At 37.8% G+C, this 22,872-nt stretch overlaps 1 protein-coding gene and 2 long non-coding RNA genes across 3 annotated transcripts in view; 2 read left to right on the forward strand and 1 right to left on the reverse strand.

Moving 5' to 3' along the window:
* The window catches only part of LOC125246448, a 69,364-nt gene extending 53,668 nt beyond the window's left edge, over positions 1 to 15,696 (forward strand). The window contains exon 6 of the long non-coding RNA XR_007179877.1: positions 15,565 to 15,696. This is a non-coding gene — a long non-coding RNA (uncharacterized LOC125246448). The remainder of the gene's footprint in view (positions 1 to 15,564) is intronic.
* The window catches only part of LOC125246445 (thyrotropin-releasing hormone-degrading ectoenzyme-like), a 166,174-nt gene extending 145,981 nt beyond the window's left edge, over positions 1 to 20,193 (reverse strand). The window contains exons 1-3 of the mRNA XM_048157387.1: positions 19,071 to 20,193; positions 15,531 to 15,804; positions 2,535 to 2,661 (exon numbers count right to left, since the gene is read on the reverse strand). Coding sequence (XP_048013344.1) covers positions 2,535 to 2,661; positions 15,531 to 15,804; positions 19,071 to 19,759 — 1,090 coding nt within the window. The 5' untranslated portion in view covers positions 19,760 to 20,193. The remainder of the gene's footprint in view (positions 1 to 2,534; positions 2,662 to 15,530; positions 15,805 to 19,070) is intronic.
* Positions 15,704 to 22,872, forward strand: part of LOC125246447 — a 61,414-nt gene continuing 54,245 nt past the window's right edge. Inside the window, exons 1-2 of the long non-coding RNA XR_007179876.1 lie at positions 15,704 to 15,840; positions 22,377 to 22,560. This is a non-coding gene — a long non-coding RNA (uncharacterized LOC125246447). The remainder of the gene's footprint in view (positions 15,841 to 22,376; positions 22,561 to 22,872) is intronic.

Here is a 22,872-nt window from a genome sequence, read left to right on the forward strand (position 1 = left end):
GTATGTGAACCCTTTGCAGAATCTGTGAAAATGAGAATTATTTTAATAAAATAAGAGGGATAATAAAAAATGCATGTTATTTTTTGTTTAGTACTGTCCTGAGTGAGATATTTTACATAAAAGATGTTTGCATTTAGTTCACATGACAAAACAATAGCTGAATTTATTAAAATAACCCCATTCATAAGTATGTGAACCATTGATTCTCAATACTGTGTGTGGTTACCTGATGATCCACGACTGTTTTTTTTTGTTTTGTGATGGTTGTTCATGAGTCTCTTGTTTGTCCTGAGCAGTTAAACTGAGCTCTGTTCTTCAGAAAAATCCTCCAGAAGAACAACCATCACAAAACATAAAAACACCAGACACAGTATTGAGAATCAATGGTTCACATACTTATGAATGGGGTTATTTTAATAAATTCAGCTATTGTTTTGTCTTGCGAACTAAATGCAAACATCTTTTATGTAAAATATCTTACTCAGGACAGTACATGCAAAAAATAACATGCATTTTTTATTATCCCTCTTATTTTATTAAAATAATTCTCATTATCACAGATTCTGCAAGGGGTTCACATACTTTTTCATGCCACTGTAATTTATACCGAGTGTTCAAAATACATAGTGTTTTAGCTATATTGTGTATGTCTAACCGGCTAACTCACGTTATTACTGTCTTAATGAAATACATTGGCTAATCAGCTGTGGGCCCAATATATATAGAAATATACACATTGGTTGTTGATGGACTTGTTAATGCTGATGGTGAGAAATTACAGTGGCAACATCTCATGATGAACGTCAAACTGAGTAGCGTATCACTGAGAAACGTCCTGCTCAAGTCGTCCTTGCAATGGAGGTTTGGGTTGAATAACTAGTTCTTCCAATATTTCATCATTGGACTCGCGCTCTGATTAATATGGCAAAATCGACACCATCGTTACCGTCTTTACAGTGTATACAATTGCTGAGCTTTAGGAAGCCTCCAGAGCTGTAAACTGTCGACCAGTCACAACAGACTGGGCCATCTGGCCAATAAGAGCAGAGCAGGCTCGCGGAAAGGAGGGATTTAGAGATACTGATTCATTGGACGAGTCAATTGAAAATCTTGGTAAAATGTGATGTGCAGTGTATATTATGAGAAAATGAAAGTATTTTTGCATGTAAACCTTTTGTAGGAGACCTCCTAAACATAATTAGGAACGTTTCAAATAGCAATAATAGGGGCAGTTTATATAATGTACTTAAAAGAATACAGTACTAAATGTAATGTTTTTAACACTTAATTTCATGTCATTTACAATTAAATAAAAATATATCATAGCTTAAATTTATAGTAAATGCAATTAGCTGAACTTTTGTCCTACTATCTTTATAATTTCACAATGTAATGTAATTTTTTAATTCATTTGCCCTCATAATCTTTAATCAAAATAACTTGCAGTGACATCTCTTCTCTTCTCTGATGACGTGTTTACTGGTGTTAGGGCGGGACAACCTGTCAATCACATGACATCACAGCAATAGCAAATCACAAAGATCCAAAGATCCAGTCAATTCCTCATGGACAAAATCAAGTCCCCATCTACATTTTTCTTGTTTGAGAAACCGTTTTGCTCTTAATACAGCACAATAGGACAGAAAAGAAAGAAAATCGAAACTTCCGTTGCATGATGATTTTAAGCACTTCTTTTTCACAAGGTAACACGTGCTAACATTAGCAAGAGTGTTACATTTTCCTCATTAGAACTAAATTAAAGATTTAACTGTAGATTTAAATCATGCTGGAAAATCCAGTTTAAGCTGGTCACTGTGTTTTGGAACATATTAGCTGGTCTAGGATGATCATTAGCTGCTCCAAACTAGCAGACCGACAGTCATGTTCCCAAACACAGCTAATAGCTTAAGCTGGATTTACCAAGAGGTGGAAATGAGAATGAAAGAAAATCACTGAAATGTAGTCTGTGTGTGAATATTGAGAGGGTCTTAACCCTATTAGCAAACAGAGCAAATGCTTCCCAGAGAGCGTTTAAGAGAGGAACATGATTAATATTACATGTGCTCTGAAATACACAGCCTTACATGCAAACGCACAAACACACACATTTAGAGAGGAAGTAGGCAAGCGGGGGAAGAGAGTGACGGATAGACGCCCAGAGAGATTGATGGCTATATTCAAATGAATACAGAGAGCTGACAGGAACCCAATGGAGCGAGACACGGTCTGATGTGAGCCAGTCCACCACAACTACAATACATACACTACCACACATAAATGGTGTGTGTGCTCTAATTCCTAAGACCAAACACAACCACAAACAGCCTAAACCGCTTTTGGGATCAATAAATGCAAGAACTGAGTTGCTAATGACACTCCTTCACCTCTTCACACAAGTACAAAACACTAAATCACACAGAACCGGTTGGCAGTACAAATGGAACAATAAAAAAATCACTCGGTTTCCCATGAACATTTATTGCCCGTTTCACTGAAGCCAGACAAAGCTGAAGACATTTCACCGCCCGTCTTACCTAATTTTGGGAGGGAATATTTGACTTTGAAGTAATCCTGGTAAAACTGCAGGAGTCTCTTGGTGATGTGCAGAGCGTAGTCCCCCGATCCGCTCTGGATGGCGTCAGGCCTGGCATACAGCCGAATCTACATCAACACAACATCGGAAGAGAGGGAGAACAAAAGTCAAATTGTGTCAGGTGCTGAATGAACTCTTGTACGGCTCCGGGTTTATTCCTAACCTCAATTCCCTCAAGGATAACTGTTATGGACTTGAAAGAGTAATCCTTGATGAATATATCTGCCAAATGCCTTCATCTTGCTGGTGAATTTTGCACAAAAAGTGCACTTTTTGCCATCCCTCATCCAGTGTGTGAGGCATTAAAAAGTATTACTGTCACCTACTCCACATGTAAAAAACCCTTTCATTTTCTGTAGACTGCAGGCAGATGAGCTCATATTCAGTGTTTTTAATTACACTCAAATGAAGAACTACACTATCTAATACCCTGAAGAGGTATCTACTTCCATAATGCATGAAGAGTGACATAATATGCTGACAAAATATATATATTTGTTTTATATTTATGAATATTTTGTACTTCTAGACTTCTAGAACCATGACCATTGAAAAAGTAGGCAGTTTTTGAGTTATGGCACCTTTAAATGAATTGTTTACATTTTCATAAACCATAATGTTATTAGATTGTAGCTTATGATATATTTAAAAATTTAAATATCTTTGCTTATTTCCATCCATTTTAAAGCTGTAGTTTATTAAAATAGCATTTTTAGACATTTGTCTTTGGAAACAAATTAGATTTCCAGGAAAAAGCAGACAAAACATTTGCATTATTGTGAGATCCTTTATTCTGTGTTAGCACTGAAATACTATATGTGTGTGTGTGAGAGAGAGAGAAAGAGAGAGAGGGGGACATAAAAACAAGTGTGAAAGAGAAAGTGTGAGGTGTGGCTCTGTGGGAAATGTATTCTCACAGTAAAAATGATCTTGGTCTCTTTTAGCCGAAGGCTGATGCATGGCACGGCTTTCTGAACGGGCATCCATCTAGTCAGAATGAATGTCCTCCTACACTAACAGAGTTATCGTGCAAAACAAGCAGGAGGAAAAAGCCTTTGTTTCAGAGCCTGGCAGCAATGCACATTGAATTATGTGTTGTTTACCTCACATGTTGCCGTATCGATCAGCTCTGTGTCTGATATAAAGATGAATGGATGGCACTTAGGGCTGTGGAAATGATTCAAAGCTCAATCAAATCAATGTGATTTTAAAACAAACTGTAATTAGACAAAGCGCTCAAGTTGACAATTAAGAGGAGCTTCATTAATCAGTCATTGTGAAGATTGTTCAAAATGACTCTAGTCTGACTGCTTCATTTCTTTCTTTGTTTGGTTTTGATGAAGGCAGCTTGACAGAGGCTTAAATGGGGTTAATTGAACTTTAATAGAGAGTTTCTCAATGAGCGGCTGCTCAACATTGATCCGCGAACAAGCTCTTTCTGATGAAAAGATGAAGGTTTAGTCAACACACTTAAGATGACAAGGAGCACTTGACCTGATATTAACAACCTGTTGACTTATTACACTATATATGCCTGTATGTGAGAGATACTTCAGGTACTTCACAAATTCATTTCTATAAAGATCCAAACTGTGCCATAAAAATTGTACAATATGTGAAATTTGTCTTCTAAATTTTACATAATGTGATTCCCTCTTAGAATGTCTAGTTAGTCACCAGCTTATGTTGTTCAGACTGGTTTAACAGCTTGACCAGCACCAAACCAACATAAATCAGTATGGCTATCAATGCTGGTATTTTAACTTTGAAACAGGTTACTACAAGGAATTTGTATTCTGCTGCTAAAACCATAATTCTGTCCATTAAATGCAGTAAACATGCTTTTCTGATCAGGCTGAGTAATTTTATGAATATGTAATTAGCATATTTAGTATAGTGGTGTTGAATGTTGATTAGATATTACAAGAACATTTGTCATTTTAATGAAAAGATAAATAAAAACTGACTGACTAAACCAGTGGATATCATAATGACTGCTACAGTGTTATAAATGGAATATACTAAACTTTAAGACAATCAAATAAACAGTTTCTCTTATTTTATCACTTAAAATAATACAAGACACCAGGTAAAAAATTATGTCTGGTCAAAAAGATTGAGCAGTAGTGTTTGTGTGCAAAATCATGATTGATTGGTTGGTTGGTTGGTTGGTTGGCTGATTGATTGATTGGTTGGTTGATTGATTGATTGATTGATTGATTGATTGATTGATTGATTGATTGATGCATGCAAGACAGATTCGATCTTTGACATCATTACTCCTGTAAACATGCACATTGTTAGTCGGTGTGACCTTTTATAGTACACCTTTTAACCCTAGGATTATTCAGGTAGGGTGGGGGAAGTCAAATCTAGCCTAAACCATAAAGTACTCACCCACCAGCTGGTTGAAATCCATCAGGAATAACCTAGAAGACTACCTTATGGTTGTTCTTTATCGAGGCTCAGTTTGGAGTTATAAGTAAAGTCTAACGGAAGGCAAACGTAACAATAAAATATCTCTTTTATTGGTTACAATACAAAGCAGTTAATGCAAAATAAAACAAAATGAAACTTAAATCAGCTTAAGCTAAAAAGCTCTATAACCTAGCTTTACCCTGCAATATTGGAGATGCTGTTAAGCGCCCCTCAATAGGGTATCAGGTGTCCTTCTGCGCTTAATGCAGGTAGCATCTGAGGAGGCCTTTTACTCCTCAGACTTTTGTACTACTTTTTGGGAAATCCCAAATTCATATTACTCAGTTGATCAATGCCTATGATCCAGTCGTCCTACTGTAGCCGTTTCAGTCTCTGTATCTCTTGCTTACTAAGACGGATGTCCTTCCTTTTTCGCCTATGCTGTTGTCTTCTTCTAGCTCTCTTCCTCTTCTTCACCAAAGTCTTTGTCTGGTTCACATCCTCTTGAGGTTGCAACACACTCTCTTCATCCTCATGTGCCTTCTTGTTAACCTTTCAGGTTGGTTACAATCATCAAAATTCAAAAACATAACTTTCACAACTGTTGCTTAGTCATCTTATCTTATAACAAACAAAGGAATTATTGCATTTACTTAATTTCATAATCATTCAAGCATTCAAGCAAATATACCTCTTTTTCTCCTGCCAGAAGTCTATTGGCACACATCCGACCCTGGTAACTTTTTGTATTATTTTGTTCGGCCAGCGTTCTACATCGATTTGTCCAAACTGGACAATCTCATATTAACATTTTCCTCGTCACATTCGCCTCGCCTAGGAAAATCAACTCTTGGTGACATTATTTATTCTCCATCACCATTTTCCATTAGCACTTTAGCAATGGTTACAATTGACCAGATAATTAATTTTTCTTTCTTTGGTTTAACTGGTCATCCATTGTCATCAAAGCAAAATTTCAGGTTCAGGTTCCCATTTGCTTTGAACGTCCTCTATTCCTGTACGACATCTTGACGTCCAGGAATAATCAATACTGCTGTTGCTTAGCTGTCTTAGATAATTCTCATTATCTAGGCCCACACTAAACCACAAGCTTTATGCCACGCTCACACCCTATGCCTTCCTACCACCAGTAATTCTCCTTTTTCCATATCACTAATGCATTCCTCGCATTTTATCAATTTCAAGCCTGTCCATATACACTCAAAGTTATCCTTAAGATTTCCTGTTCTTTGAGTTATTATTACCTCTAGTTTGGGAAACTTTATTCCGCATTCCTCGCATATGACACACTGTGCTCCCTTTATTGCTCCTGGATGCTCTTTATACCGACTGCTCTTATTTTTTTTGTTCCTCTAGGGGCTTTTCCTTAAGATCCTATTTACACCTTGGTTTTCTTTAGCTGGACTGTCCCACCATACATATTCTCCAAAACATCCACATATTACACCGTTTCCTCCAGCAAACAGCCTGTTACACTTTAAACTGACAGCACTGCCTATTTTTCCATTTTGCCTGTCTTTTTCATGCTGTGTTGTAGCATATGCACACGTATCAGGATAATCAATAAACTTGGGAATGTTCAGAACGCTTTTAGCATGCTGGACTGGGTTGTAAAACCATTTCGGCTCCGCATAGTCTGCCATAAGATGAGCCCACTTGACACTTTTGTGGACAAGCGATGGTAAACAGTAAAGTCCAACTTCCTCTCTTTGGTGACTTCAAAAGGAGCACCCCCCCCCCCAGAGACTGACCAGATCCACATTCCAACACCCCACACGCACAGGGACACACAAAAACACACACACAGACACACACAGAAACACACAATCATACATTTTGAACTGTATTTGCAAACTACCACTATGCTGAAATATATATTTCATATATTTTAGGGCCTATGCATGTTTCCTAGTGTTTAAATGAGTGTATTTGTGCTAGTGTGCATTTTAATAGTGGAATTCTGTCTGTAAACCATAACTTCTTGTCTATGCCTTTATGATCTGTCGAGTTTGGTCTCTCCGTAAAGCTCCGGACACGAGCTATTTACTGAGATATGTCACACCGCTGACAAATGCATTTTTCTATGTGTTTAATGATACTGTGAAGAACACACTCCATTTGGAGATCTGAACTGATAGTCATAAATCATGCAGATTAAGTCGTGAGGCCAAGCAAAGGAAAAGCTTTCCCGCCAACTTTGCACCCATGTTATTGGCTACCCCACCTCAAGGAGGTGTGTCGGCTTATCTGTCATAAAAGCAAAGACGCACAATTCTGGCTCTCCCGGCTCTTCCCCGATTGTCTCACGAGCCTCTCGTGCACGTTTTTCCCGGACATCTCCGGTGACCACGCGCTGCCATCGCGCTCAGCTTCGGGACCGCCATCTTCCAGCGAAACTCACTCTCAAGTCCTCAGTTCGAACCTTCCCGCGGAACGGAGGAAGCCAACGAACTGCACCAGCGCTAACCTGAAATTCGACACACGCAACCAATGCAAGTATACTGCCGTTTCTCAATCTTAGATGATGAAACTGATTTCCGTGCTGGCCTAGGACTGGTTGTGAGTTTGCTACTTGCCTTCTCTCTTTCCTTCTCTACTTCCACTCTTGTACATAGGTGTGTATTCTTGTATATATATTTAGATGTATAACCTCTGTATTCGTAGTTTGCATTTATTAAAACGTTATTCACGCTCGATTGTTCTGTTTGTTCTTTCAGCTGAAAACCAAGTCACTTTAACGTTTTTCGATCGCTTTATGCTTTAGTTATTTTCATGGCCAGAAAATAACTCTGTTTATAATATTCTGTGAGGGACTTAGTTTGCTGGACAAACGAACAGTTTCTCTAGATAATTATTAAACCAGAACTAATCATATATGTAATTGATTATAATTCGTTGTAATTGATTCACAATATATGTTTAATTCCCCGTTGGGTTGATATATGAATCATAATTTATTCATAACCTTATGAATTATTATATTCATATTTCATCCATAAATTAATTAATAACTGTACGAACCGCTACATTCGTTATAGTGTGTTTGTCACAATGTAATTCATTCTGCTTTTTGAGACTAGTCGTGTCTCTGCCCTTATCACTCCTCTCTGACTGTTGATTGTTATCATGTTTTTAGGCTTCATTTCCTCTGTATCTTGCAAGTCTTGCTTTCGTAATGTTTTAGTCACCTTTGACCAAAGACCTTTTAGACCAAATTCCATTATTCTGTAATTCTACTGTGTGCTGGTCAATTATTTTTACTATTTTATCTTTTTTCGTGATTAAATCTTTGAATGGTTTGTTCTTGTTTTTATTCTCTAATTTTATCCGCACAGTGTCTCCTACCTTGCACACATGTTCATGCTCGATCGGTCTGTCATTCTTTGTTCCTCTTTTTATATCTGTGAGGTTAGGGTAATATGTTAGTTCCTCTACTTGAGTGTCCCAAAGTGTATTGTTACAATTTACTCTCATCAATTCCTTAATTTTACCAACGGATCTTACCGCTGTCCCGTTGCTTTGTGGCATGTATCTTAATGCCTTCTGTAATCCAATGTATTTCTCTGCCAGCCAATTTCCTAATTCATCTCTGACAAAATAAATTCCGTTCTCGTACTGTTTCAGGCCTTCCCCAAGCTGTCATTAAATCTTTTAACTTCTAATTTAACTATTGTTTTTCCACTTGTTTCTTTCAGAGCTTTAGCCCATATATTCCCAGTGTAACCATCTGTTACTACTAAGATGAATCTATGTCCTAACTTTGTTTTAGGTTTAAGGGGACCGGCTGTATAATTTTTTTTTAGCATTTAATATTTTCCCCATTAAGTTTACACTAGGATATTTCGTTTGATCATGGGTTTTTCCTATAATGTCTTTATCTGCTTCTTGTATTACTACTATTATTCGCATCCTAACTAATTTATCTACTTCAATGTTTCCCTTGCCGTTTCACCAGTTGATGGATTACCGTAAGATCCATTCCTTCTATATTCTGTTCTACCTCTTTCCAAATGTCTGTGTGTTCTATTGGCTTCCCTTTACACTTTGTATAACCATTTTCTTTCCAAATGTCCAAATTTTGATTCATTCCTGTTTCAACTTACTTACTGTCTGTCATTAATATCGCCTGTTCTATGTTTAGCTCTTTCAATTTTTTATGGCTTCCAACATGGCTTTAACTTTCGGTCTGTGCTGTTCCTTGTATAGTGCCAGTATTCCTAGCTTCCTCTTTGCCTTTATGTTTTATTATATAACCCCAGTGTGCCTGCTTATCCTTAAAGGATTAGTCCACTTTCAAATAAAATTTTCCTGATAATTTACTCACCCCCATCTCATCCAAGATGTTCATGTCTTTCTTTCTTCAGCTGAAAAGAAATGAATTTTTTTGATGAAAACATTCCAGGATTATTCTCCTTATAGTGGACTTCAATGGTCTCCAAACGGTTGAAGGTAAAAATTACAGTTTCAGTGCAGCTTCAAAGGGCTTTAAACGATACCAGACGAGGAATAAGGGTCTTATGTAGCGAAACAGTCGGTCATTTTCTACAATAATACAACTGTATATGCTTATAAACACTAATAATCGCCTTGGACGTATTCTGTATTCTTCAAAAAGCTTACGCTGTATGTCCTACCCTTCCCTATTCTACTTACGGAACGAACGCAGCGCCAGTTTTGTTTTTTTTCCGTAAGTAGAATAGGGAAGGCGTAGGGCATATAGTGTAAGCTTTTTGAAGCACGTGCGAGGCGATATTTTGTGTTTATAAAGCATATACAGTTATATTATTGTAGAAAATGACCGATTGTTTCGCCTTTATTCCTCGTCTGGTATCGTTTAAAGCCCTTTGAAGCTGCACTGAAACTGTAATTTTTACCTTCAACCGTTTGGAGACCATTGAAGTCCACTATAAGGAGAATAATCCTGGAATGTTTTCATCAAAAACATTCATTTCTTTTTGACCAAAGAAAGAAAGACATGAACATCTTGGATGACATGGGGTGAGTAAATTATCAGAAAAATTTTATTTGAAAGTGAACTAATCCTTTAAGAGTTTTTGAACCATCAGTATAAACTACCGTACTTCTTACCAAGTCTATTTTTTTCTTCTGACACTTTTTCTGTTCTTTGTGTCTAAATTTCAGGTTTGCGTCTAACAGCATGTCTCCCCATCTTTCCCATCTTGTGGTTTGAGCCTTACTATCTTTCACTTTACGTTTACTCAAGTGTGCCATTACTGGCTCATCAGTGTTAATATAAATTATCTTCCCTCTGGCTAAGCCCTTTAATTCTGGATATCTTTTATTTAAGGCTGCTAACTTCTTTTCAATTGGTGTTAATTTTTTCTCTGGGTTTTCCCATGTTCTTGTAATTATACTTATTGGCACATTACTTGACTGGTATCCAATATGATCTATTGACAGGTCTAACTCCAGATTTTTGTCATTCATTCTCCCTTCGAGTTGCCCTGAGTTTAAAATGGCTTATTTCATTTTCTGCAGTGACTCATCTGCTGCACTTCCCCAATTCAATGTTCCACCTTTTATAGTGGAATAAATTGGTTTTGACATTTGACTATATTCTGGAATAATGTCACAAACATATCCCATCAATCCCGTCATTTGTTGAACCTCCCTTACTGTCTCTGGCTTTTTAACTGGTTTATTTTTTCTTTCATTCTTCAGGAGTCATTTGGTCTCATTTTTCCTCTGGAATATAACTGATCTTAACAGGTCTAACTGTCTTATTCATTATTCTGGGTTTTCCGGTTCATACTCTAAATTGGCACCCCATCTTTTTGGGCTTCTATCAAATCCTTTTTCCATCGGGCATACTTATCCTCTGCCCCTGTGAGTTGTCTGGACTTTTCTAAGGCCTCGGCAGTAATTGCATGGCCAGTACAAGTGTGAAATGACCGTGTTGTTGAATGCTTTTCAAGTCTCGCAGCTTCCACTGCTTTCATTATGTGGTTTGCATAATTCTGCGCCCTGTTTTATTTTTCCTACCTGCTGTGTAACTGCTTCTGTTAAATTTAATTCTAATAATTTTGCCTGGTAGTCTACTTGTTCTTCATTTGGCTTTTTTGAGGAATTAAATGTGAGATATCTAGGATTGTTCTGTTCACTGGAATTGTTGTGGATGATTTAATCCTGACTCTCCTAGTCTGTACTCTGGGATCCTCCTCCCAATTGTCACTTTCATCTGTATCTTACTCGCTGTCTATGCTATCCTCGGATTCTGGCTCCTGTAATGCCTGCTGCAACTCTCTATTTTCTTTTAACATTTTATCCATTTATCCAACTGCCTTGAGCTCAAGCTTTCCTGCCCTCTTATTACATAACCTTACTTCTCTAAGATCATTATCTGATGACTCACTAATTTGACTGTCTGTTGTGTCTTGCTCAATAGAATCTGATAGCCATTCTTGTGACCCTTGATCTTCTGTCTCTTGGGGTTCAAGATCTTCCTCCCAAGGTGCAGTAGGTTTCAACTTACTTACTTTTTCTGCTAACCTTGGCTTTACTTTGTATTTCTCTTTTTTATTTTCTCTTGATCTGTCTCTTTAACGAGATTTATAGTTATTTTAATTTCTTGGGACATTTCTATTATTCCAGCTACGAGTCCCTCCAGACATTGTTCTGTCACTACTGGGGACATATGTATTTCTTTATCACCTCTGTCGTTAGCTTCTCTAATTACATTTTTATCTCTGTCTTCCTCTTCTGGTGGTAAAGTAAGAAGATTTCACTTGCATTTTGAAAGTATGTCATTACTTCCTGGTAAATCCTAACTTTCTCCATATTTGGAACTTCACCCTGAGATTTCTTTATTTATTTTTTTTCCATTCATAGTGCACAGCTTTGTTTTCCCCATGGTTTTTTTACACACTGTGCTCATAATGCCCTCTGACTCTGAGGTTTTACACTGGATAGCCACTTCCTGTCCATAGTGACTTCCTAACTCTATGGCCCACGGCATGACTGCTAAAGCAACTTCAGATTCCTGAAAATTTCCTCTTTGCAATCCATCTCGGCTTGTTAACCATAAAAGTATCTGACCTGGCTCTGTCTCCTGGACCGACGTCTCTGTCCTTAAGGCCTTTTTCTCCCATGCTTTTACCCAGTTGTCTCCCCAGGTGTAGGCTTGAATTAATATATTACTGCATTTTCTCTGGTCTTTTTTTACAGGTTTTTCAACTCAATAGCCCCTCTAGACCCCTCTCTAGTTCTCACGGGTAGCGATCCCATTTCCTGGCTCTTCAGTCCTTTCTCTGGACTGGAATATACTAAGTCTCTCTGGACTAGTATCTAACTGAATCCTTTCTGGATTGGTCTATGTGGGTCTTACAGGCAGCTCTTCAATGTGGTTTCAACACTTTCAACTTAACCTCAAGCCACTCACGTTGGGCGCCATGTTAGTCGGTGTGACCTTTTATAGTACACCTTTTAACCCTAGGATTATTCAGGTAGGGTAAGGGAAGTCAAATCTAGCCTAAACCATAAAGTACTCACCCACCGGCAGGTTGATGTCCTTCAGGAATGACGTAGAAGACTACCTTATGGTTGTTCTTTATCGAGGCTCAGTTTGTAGTTATAAGTAAAGTCTCATGGAAGGCAAACGTAACAAAAAAAATATGTAACCAATAAAATTGGTTACAATACAAAGCAGTTAATGCAAAATAAAACAAAATAAAAATTAAATCAGCTTAAGCTAAAAAGCTCTATTGGAGATGCTGTTAAGCACCCCTCAATAGGGTATCAGGTGTCCTTCTGTGCTTAATGCAGGCAGCATCTGAGGAGGCTTTTTACTACTCAGACTTTTGTACTACTTTTTGGCGAAATTCCAAATTCATATTACTCATCAATTGATCAATGCCCATGATCCAATCTTCCTATCTCTTGCTTACTAAGACGGATGTTGTCTTCTTCTAGCACTCTTCCTCTTCTTCACCGAAGTCTTTGTCTGGTTCACATCCTCTTGAGGTTGCAACACACTCTCTTCATCCTCATGTGTCTTCTTGTTAACCTTTCAGGTTGGTTACAATCATTAAACCTCAAAAACCTAACCTTCACAACTGTTGCTTAGTCATCTTATCTTATAACAAACAAAGGAAGTATTGCATTTACTTAATTTCATAAGCATTCGAGCAAATATGGCCTTAACTTAAAAGCAAGCAAACAACTACATTGAAACAGGTAAATAGCAATATCAATATTAATTCCCAAAACAACATCAGCATGCTAGATGTTAGAGAGAGATGATTCGCTCAGCTCCTTATGCTGTAACTGCATCAATTACTGTATATACTTCATAAACTCTTAGTTGTATGCAGTTAAAATTCATGGTTAAAATTCAGCACACCATCTAGAGCCTTAAAAACCGTAATACATATTGCCCAACAAACTGCTACTGGGTCTGTCGTGATCTTTACACATGTGCGTGTGGTAGATCAGTGTTTCCCCTAAACTCAGAGTAATAACTCCACTCTCCTCTCCAACGTTCCTCTCCCACGATCTTTCCTCTCGCTCCGCACAGCCGAATCTCTATGATGAATGGAGCGAGGGGGCTACCCTGCCTCTTTCATGAGATTGATGGGGGAAGCTAGCGCGCGGCTAACTGCTACGAGCCACAGTGTGGGTATAAATGCCCCAGATAGAAGCACACTCCACTGATTTGATATAAAGGAGAGCGCGGTCATGCTGAAGGAGATAGATTAATTACACTAATATGAGGAGGAGGAGGCCGGCCAAGGGCACACAACAGGAGACACTGAGGAAGCCATCAGGAAGTGTCTAATTTGACAACAGGACTTTGACTGAACGTGATATCAGTAACACAACTCATAAGCAGCGTCTCTCTAATGGCAGACAGATGAAGCTGCTTAGAATGTGAGGATTCAGTGTCAAAAAAACATTTAAGTGCATGTGATGAAAGTGATACAACGCACACTATATCTTAATGGCTAAACTTCACATCAAACATGTTCCTGTATATTATATAAAACCTGAAAGAGTTTGTCATGGACACAGTCCTGGACATGAGCATAAGTGGACACCAGTTGCACACATGATTGTTAACCTTTTAAAAGGCACGTATATGCCTTTGTGGTTGCTGGACTAATGTTAGTGGAGACAACCATTTCCATTATCCATTGTGTAACCGTTATATATTGACTATAGAAATGTAAAGTAACATAAGCATATCGACTTTGAGTAAGATAATAGCTCTGTTTCAAAACTTAATGTCTTGGCAGCTGCCTTCTAAGGGAACATCCTAACTGAGATGGAACCTCACAGGTCACAGATTTGAAACAGTCTACATAAACATCAGCTACATTATATATATATATATATATATATAGTGCAATACACATGAGACTCGACTCACAATTGATATTAATCGAATTTGACGTTAGTCTGTGGCTAAGCTAATGATTCAATACGCTAATGAACTACATAGCACACACAAATATTGCATAGTCACACTATTTTATGAATACTTTTGAGTATTTAATGAAACATATTTTCTTATAAAGTGCTGTTCATAAGTTCGAGATCTTTAATATTTTGGAATGTTTTTGAAAGAAGTCTCTTATGCTCACCAAGGCTGATTTGATTAAAAAAAAAAAAAAAATGCAGTGAAAATGTAATATTGTGAAATATTATTAATATTTAATTGTTTTCTATTTTAATATATTAAAATTCTAACTCATTCCTGTGATGGTAAAGCTGGATTTTCAACATCATTACTTCAGTGTCACATGATCGTTCAGAAATCATTCTAATATGATGATTTAGTGCTCAAGAAACATTTCTTATTATTATCAGTGTTGAAAACGTGATATATATATTTGATATATATATATATATATATATATATAAATGGTAATAAAAAAAAATAGTTAAACTGTGTCAGAAAAAAAATAATCTTAATTATGTCAGATACCACTTAAGCAAAACATGGTCAGGCCAAAGTGTCTAAATAATTTTTGGGTATAATATGTCACAGTTTACTTTATTTTGCTATCCTCACTTACATAAATGAACTATTGTGTCCTGCACCCACTAGTAAAAATATATACATAAAAAAAAAAATGTCTGAATAATTTTTGGTATATATATGATGAGTAGAAAGTTCAAAAGAACAGAATTTATTTGAAATACAAATATTTTGTAACATTATGAATGTCTTTACTGTCACTTTTGATCAATCAGATGTATGTTCTGCATTGGTTTCTTTGCTCATTTACATTGGATTGACTTTATCTACTGATCTCAGTGCAATGCATTCTGGGATTGCCTTCACTTTGAAGCATACATGAGATGCAGCCTTAGAATTAGAAAAATGAGGCAGAAAATCTTCTGGAACAGCCTTCAGAAGTGCATCTGTGATGATGCTTTAAAATTCTACTTACTAGATTTTAGAAAAGAGTTATAAAATAATAAAATCTCAGTATACTGTTTCTAACTTTGAGTTTTGAGGGCTGAAAACGCGACTCACCACAATTCCATTGTCTGTAACTGCTTCTCTGTAGGTGAAGTTGCACACGGCCCAGGCCAGGTAGTACGTGGACATGCGGGGCGTCCTGGAGAAATGGTTGGTCACCCATCCGTCCTCGTCAGACGTTGAAGCCTCCACTGGCATGTTGGACAGCGACTGATACGAGCTCTCGTGTTTCAGACTCACTCTGAACGTGGCTTTATAGATGGGCTCGTCGAAACACGGGAAGGCCTTTCTAGCGTGAGTCGGAGAGAACTGCGTCACCGCAAGATACCTGCAGAATAACAGCAGGAATAAGAACATAAGAGAGGTAAGATAAAAGAAAACTCTGCTGAAATATATGCTATTGAACTAGTCCAGGAGTCCACAGTGGAAAGTCATTTCACCTTAACTTCATTACATTGGTTGTCACATGACTTTCCTGAATGTAAATTAGCTCTGTCTGCCATCCCTGTTCTCATCGCTGTGCATTTTTATCACACTAATGAGCTTTCTGGAGTGAAGATGGACGAAACTTTTAGAGCTTTTTAACCACCGCAACTAAATCACATCAAACGTTAACATATCATAAGATTCACTACACAGAAATAATGATATATCTGATATCTGCTTGTCACAGCTGTAAACATTAAACCCATCTGTGATAGCGCAACATCAACAAATTGACAGCGTGAGCTAATTTAGATGGCAAAAAAATAATAAAAAGCTGTCAAATTGATCTTACATGTAGTAATGCAGCGTTAATAATCTACATAGAGACACATTGAGGACATCAGAACTGAGTTGAATATCAAAGTAAAAATCTAGTTAGAGAGCAGGAAAAGCGGTTCTGGAGAAGAAAGCGTAAACTGCATTCCAGACAGCTGCATTAGCGGATATTAAAGCCAGTTTCAAACCTCACAGGGATTTTTGTCTTCGCCACCCACAGCATGACCAGCAGACGGGGGAGGAGGGGTGTTCTGCTCACTTCTGCATTTCTGTCACAACTTTTTACTCTTGTTAGCAGCCATTCATGCAGTAACAATCTATAATGTCCCATCTGTTTACCTCCTCTTCATTTCATTCACCATTTATAGATGCTAGTACCATTTAAACATCTTCACACTATTTAAATATCACAATTGGGATGCAGGCAGGAGGTGATGAGAAATCAAACAACTAACAGACACACAGGAGGAGATTCGACTGGGATGTCAGAGTGAAAATCCCTGCAGTGTTTGAGTTTGTTGGAGATGTTCGTTGTGACATCACTGACCTGCAATGTGAGGTTGAAGGAAAACTGTTAAATTTCTGAAAAGATTAGACCATGCGCCCATGTCAAACTACATAAACACAGTTATTTTCTCAATCCTGCGAGATCCCCGCCGTTCAGTGTTCATGAATATACGAGCAGCCAGCAGGCGCTGATTACACTAAACTCAATGATCTTCACAGCCTGTGGAGCTGAGAGCTGCTGAAGAACGCTGTCTGAACAACATCAACATCTACTGAATTTGTCTCAAAGGTGCTCTTCAATTACGACCTCACAATACAGTTTAAAAACAGAAAGAATCGCCCTGAGCCCTTAATATGCTGTTTACAGCTGAAAGGAAGTAGAAGGTTCAACAGTTATTGAAAAAACAAGAAGGCAACTGGTGGACTGACAAAAAGTTTGTGAACTGTGTCCATGAAAGCGAACCCTTCAGGGTAAAACAAGGCTTAAACGTGTGTCAAATACAGAAAACCTGGGGCAAAGATTCAGACATGAGCCATTTTTCCCTCAGAGGACAAAGAGTCAGAAGCCAGAAAATAAGAGCAAGAAGTTGATATTCACTGAAATCACTGTGAATATGAGGCTGTAAAACTACACATATATGAGCTTCTGATAATCAACGGTGCATCTTAAAGAGTTATATAAGATTATAACTACTGATCTGAAGATTTTCAAACATAAAACTGGGTTTTCTCAGCATAAACAGGAGCATATGTGAACCGAACACCTTAATCTAACTCTCTAATCTCACTGCTATTGATGTATTATGATAGTAGCTGCATAAATAGTTTATATATGTAAATCTAACCCTGTGTGGGTTCATGAACGTTTATCACTGTGCTGGAAAACTTCCCATGATTATGTGAGTGTCAGTCAGTGTCTGACAGTAAATGAGTCACTGAGTGCAGCGACAGACAACTGTGACTTCAGTACCCAGAGGTTTGACTAGCGTTCAGATCTGTGTGACCTCTGACCTCCCTGAACACTGAGGAACAGTTACTGTCTCAGACCGAGACATAAAAATTGCATGCAGACAATAATGTTTGACTAAGAGTTACAGGTGAACTGCCTAACCTTAACTATAACCTAGATTTAAAGGGATAGTTCACCCAAAAATTACAATTCTGTCATCATTTACTCACCGTCAGGTTGTTCCAAATCTGTATAAATTTCTTTGTTCTGTTGAGAATGTGAGAAACTGAACAGTTCTGGAGCACCAATGACTTTTTCTTACAATGGAAGTTAATGTTGCCCCAAAGCAGCCTGGTTACAAACTTTCTTCAAAATATCTTCCTTTGTGTTCAGCAGAACAAAGAAATTTATACAGATTTGGAACAACTTGGGGGTGAGTAAATTATGACAGAATTTTCATTTTTGGGTGAACTAACCCTTTAAAGCGGTTAATGTTATGAATGAAGAACCAGAGAATATATCTGGTTTCTTTTGACATATGCTGTAATCATATTTGGTAAGCAGGAACACTTTACTGGCATTCATCTGCACATCACATCTCTATACAACAAAAAATTAAAGCCAACCTCACAGAACTTAGCATGGCAACCAGATTTTCAACAAAAATACAATAGTTGCTACTGCTATTAAACTCCATTTATATAAGAACATCTCGTGTTCATTTATTTATTATGGTTTTGAAGTAGTGAACATTATTATTGAAAATATTATAGTTTGATGTAAAACACAGTTAATATGGTGGTAAATTGGGGACAGTAAGATTACAGCTGTTTGAATGACATTCTATTTATTATATTCTTTACAGTAATATCAGTTCTAGTAACTATGGTGTTTTGATTACATTTCTGTAAGAGCAAATAATTAGCCAAAAAAGGCTTAATTTTGCATATGAACTTCAGGCAGCATCAGGTCACTGTGATTTTGCCAAGTAGGACATGTTCCTGGATCAACATATTTTGTTGATCCTGGAACAACATTCCAGTCTGAAAATTTTATCTTAACCCTATTCCTACCCATAACTTCTCCCTAAAGTCAGAGGGGAAAGATAGGTGAATAACATTGATGTAGAAGCACCTAACCTTGGTTGTAAGCCTAAACTTGACATAAATGGTAAACTTGTCCCTCAAAACTGATTGGTTGATTGGAATGTTGTTCCAGGATCAACAAAATATGTTGGTCCAGGAACATGTCTTACTTGGCAAAATCACGATGACCCGCGGCCCTGCCCATGGTAACAGCAGTACATTATATCAACAACACCTCATAAACATATGAAAGAATTTTTTAGACTTTTTTTTTTACTGAACCGCTTTTACCTTCTTTCTCCATTGAGCAAGTACGAGCTGCGGAAGAATCCCAAGAGCTCGTGCTCGATGTGCGCGTGGAAAGTGATGTTGATCTTGTATGTTCTGAGGGGCTTCATCTCTCTGTGCAGCGCGATCACATACACCTGCTTGGGCTGGTAGTGGAAGCGGCGCTGGATCCTCATGGCGCCCGCTTTCTTACTGTCCGAATACACCAGCACTTTCTCCACCTCCAGCCGGTCCGTGTGCAGCACGATCAACTTCGTGGAGTTGACGCATTCAAACTCAATGTTCACCTCGCCGGAGAAGGTGAAGTTCTCCATGTACACGGACAGTCGGAGGTCGTAGTGGCGAGGGCGCAGGGTGGCCGGTAAGCGCAGATGTCTCCAGGGCTGCTGGCCGTCCTCTGTGTCCCTGTGACTGATGTTCCCGTCCCGGGACTGTTTCCACTTACTGTTGCTGGACCCGTTCGCGGCCAGAGCCCCGCTGCTCTCCGCGGCGCATCTCTCGAAGCTGACGCTGAGCGTGATGGCGATGGCCGTGACGATGATGAGGGTGAGGATGGAGATGGCGAAGCCCAGCACCAGCCTCTTATGCACCGTGATGTGCTGTTCGGTCGTCCGGGGCCGGACCACCACGCTGTCGGCCCACTGATCGGACAGAGCCCGTCCGTTCCTCATGCTCGCGTCCTCGATCCCCATTATATGACGAATCTGATGTGTTTTATATTCATGATCAGCCTCCGTTCGCGCGCTGCCGCTTCAAACTGATTTAAAGGCGAGAAATGAGGAAAAGATCCCGCGAAACACGCAAAGCTTGGAATAGAATGGAAAACTGATGATCGATGATCTCGAGACTAGATTCGTGTGAATCAGAAGTTCGGTCGGTCAGATGCTGGAGCTCATCGAGTCCTACCGCACATCCATTTCTCCTCTGACTTCAGTCTGATGTGGATGAAGGTCCAACACCTGCTTTCTGATCAATCGCGAGAGTGTTGTGAATCTCTCTTCTCTCTTTTCATTTCTCCTTCCTCCATCATCATCACAGTTTCTCTCGCTCTCTGATGCATCCTCTCTTTCAGCCAGTGGGCTGTGCGCTCTCGCGCTCTCTCTCTCTCTCTCTCTATCTCTCTCTCTCTCTCTCTCTCTCTCTCTCTCTCTCTCTCTCCCTCTCTCAGAAATTAAGTTCAGTAATTCTATCTACATCTGATGTTCAGTTAAACCACATTTCATTAAACAGTGAAATATTCAGACAGGCTTATATGACTCTCCTCTTTCACACAAATCAGTGTTGCTTTAATATTCATGCTGAGTTGCATGAATATTAAAAGAATATTGGAACTTACAGATCAAATGGAAAAAATGAGACACGCATGTCAAAATTTTACAGCAACGCTATGACAGTATTTTCAACTAAGTGTTTATTACATGAACAGTCTGTTGTGTACTTTCACAACAAAAGCGTGAAATAGAGGTGTGATTATTAATTTAATAAACAGTATTGAGATTGCGTGGGGCAGCCAAATGAGAGCCCTTCTTCCTTTTGAGTACTCTAATTAGTAAAATGAAGCAGTTTAGTTTTGTGAAATAGTGTGTATTTCAGTGTCTTGTGTAGCTTGAGCAAGGTTTCATTTTTTTTTTTAAAACCCAAATAATGAAGCATATTCACAGTGCGCGCTGCAGCTGTAAATTAGAGGTTGCTGTCCATGGTGCTGAAACCAGCAGGAACCGGGTGTAATTTCAGCACCACTATAGCGCCACTGAATGGAACTGAAAAAGGGTTACATTTCAAACAAGTTTTCCCAAACACTCCCCCCGTCTGTCATTGGTCGAGCAAAGCTCACACCATTGGTTGGTTGATTCTCAAACAGAGTATAGATAGAAGAACCACAAAGCGCTTTTCACAAGGAATCAAGCTGCAAATGGCGTACATAGTAGCTTCTGGATATTAAGTTTGACCATCTTTTCGCAGGAATACAAATAATGCCATGTTCCCAATGATTTCTTATCACAAGGCTTATAATGATCTTTGCTAAACCTGCAAAGATTATATATAGATTATGTTAGTTTAATTAACGTATTCAGACAAGCTGATATAAGCTCCTCTTTCACACAAATCAGTGTTGCTTTAATATTCATGCTGAGTTGCATGAGAATATTGGAACTTACAGATCAAATGGAAAAATGAGAAGTGCATGTCAAAATTTTACAGCAACGCTATGGCAGTATTTTCAGGGGGTTACGATGTAAAATGGTCAAAAAAGTAGTTTTTCTATAAAATTATGCTTTTCTTTTCTATTTAAATGCACACATATATATATATATATATATATATATATATATATATATATATATATATATATATATATATATATATATATATATATATACTTGGAACTCATGCAAACTAAAAATAACTAAAAATAAGTACATCCCTATCATTTAATCCCTATAATTCCCTATCATTTGACTAACTCATCCTCAATCTCATCACATGGAAGAGCTACAGTGCTACTCTGCACTCTTCCTATTGCCCTTTCCATAAAAAAAAAAAGTGGTATTAATTTTCTGAAAAGAAGAAATAATTTTATTATTTATACATAAATACAACTATACTACAATAAACACTTCAAATAAATAAATAACTGCAATCATATTGTTGATGCTACTTTCTATAAAAAAAAAATCCCAATGGGGAAATACATTACTGCAATTCCACTGTGGTACGGCGTTGCCATATGGAAACATTGATATTTTCTCAATTTGCAATAAAGTTGATTTGTGAATAAAAATATCTAATTTACTTATCAAAGATGCTGCAAAAACTCCCCCTTGAGAAGAGATGTTTAGAAATGAGGCAATTTCTGGAGCACTTCAACAGGTGTCTTCTGCGTGAGGGTGACAGTGGGAAAGAGAGTTTTGGAGGGAAATTCAAATGTCATGTGACTTCTAAACAGCACATCATTGGCTACCTTAAGGCCTGCCCTTTTAATTTACATAATGCAATATATTGTATTTTTTCTGAATAACAAGGAAATGAGTAATTGTTGCCATATGGCAACGGCGTACCATAGAGGGTTAATTTAAATATAAAAATTACAAAAATAATGCTTGTTATTTTATATACACAACTGTAACACACAGAGCATTGGCCACTTATCACATTATACATTTGACTCAATTAAACAATCTATTGGATGTTACAGATAATTTATTGATAATTTTATTGATTTATTGATCATTTTACTTCACATTTTCCTTGTTTGACCTGAATGAATTTTGAGCTGTGATTTTATTAAGCCTTTATCTTCTTTTCCAGATATCAAGATGACATCGTTCACTAGAGGAAATGGTTCTGTAGATGACAACCTGGTCTTGTTGTTTGTGAGAGACTTTCATCCTGGATCCCAAGCCCATCAGATGTTCATCAGGCGTTGTTGTTTCTGGATGCCATTCAACAGTTACTTGAGGTCTAGCTGCCTCATTAATATCTGCTGTATCTTGTACGTATCAGATACTGAAAGATATACCTGAATTAATCTGTGCTATATGGGTTTGTTAATCAAACTATAATTGAATATTTTATTGTGTTATATTGAATGCCGTCGCTTAAGCCTGTAATCAGTGTTTGTGAGTTTCCAGACAAAAGGCTGTAACTGTCCTTCAGACTAGCAGAAATAAGATTTAAGAAGCCATCTCATTGGAGAACATGCATAATTAAAATGATGGTAATACTTTCTGATGACTAACAACAAACATTCAAATATATACATTTTGAGAAGCAAGGGACAAATTTGTCATGTGGACATCAATAC

The sequence above is a fragment of the Megalobrama amblycephala genome, linkage group LG14 (genome assembly GCF_018812025.1).
Source record: "Megalobrama amblycephala isolate DHTTF-2021 linkage group LG14, ASM1881202v1, whole genome shotgun sequence".
Classification (NCBI taxonomy): Eukaryota; Metazoa; Chordata; class Actinopteri; order Cypriniformes; family Xenocyprididae; genus Megalobrama; species Megalobrama amblycephala.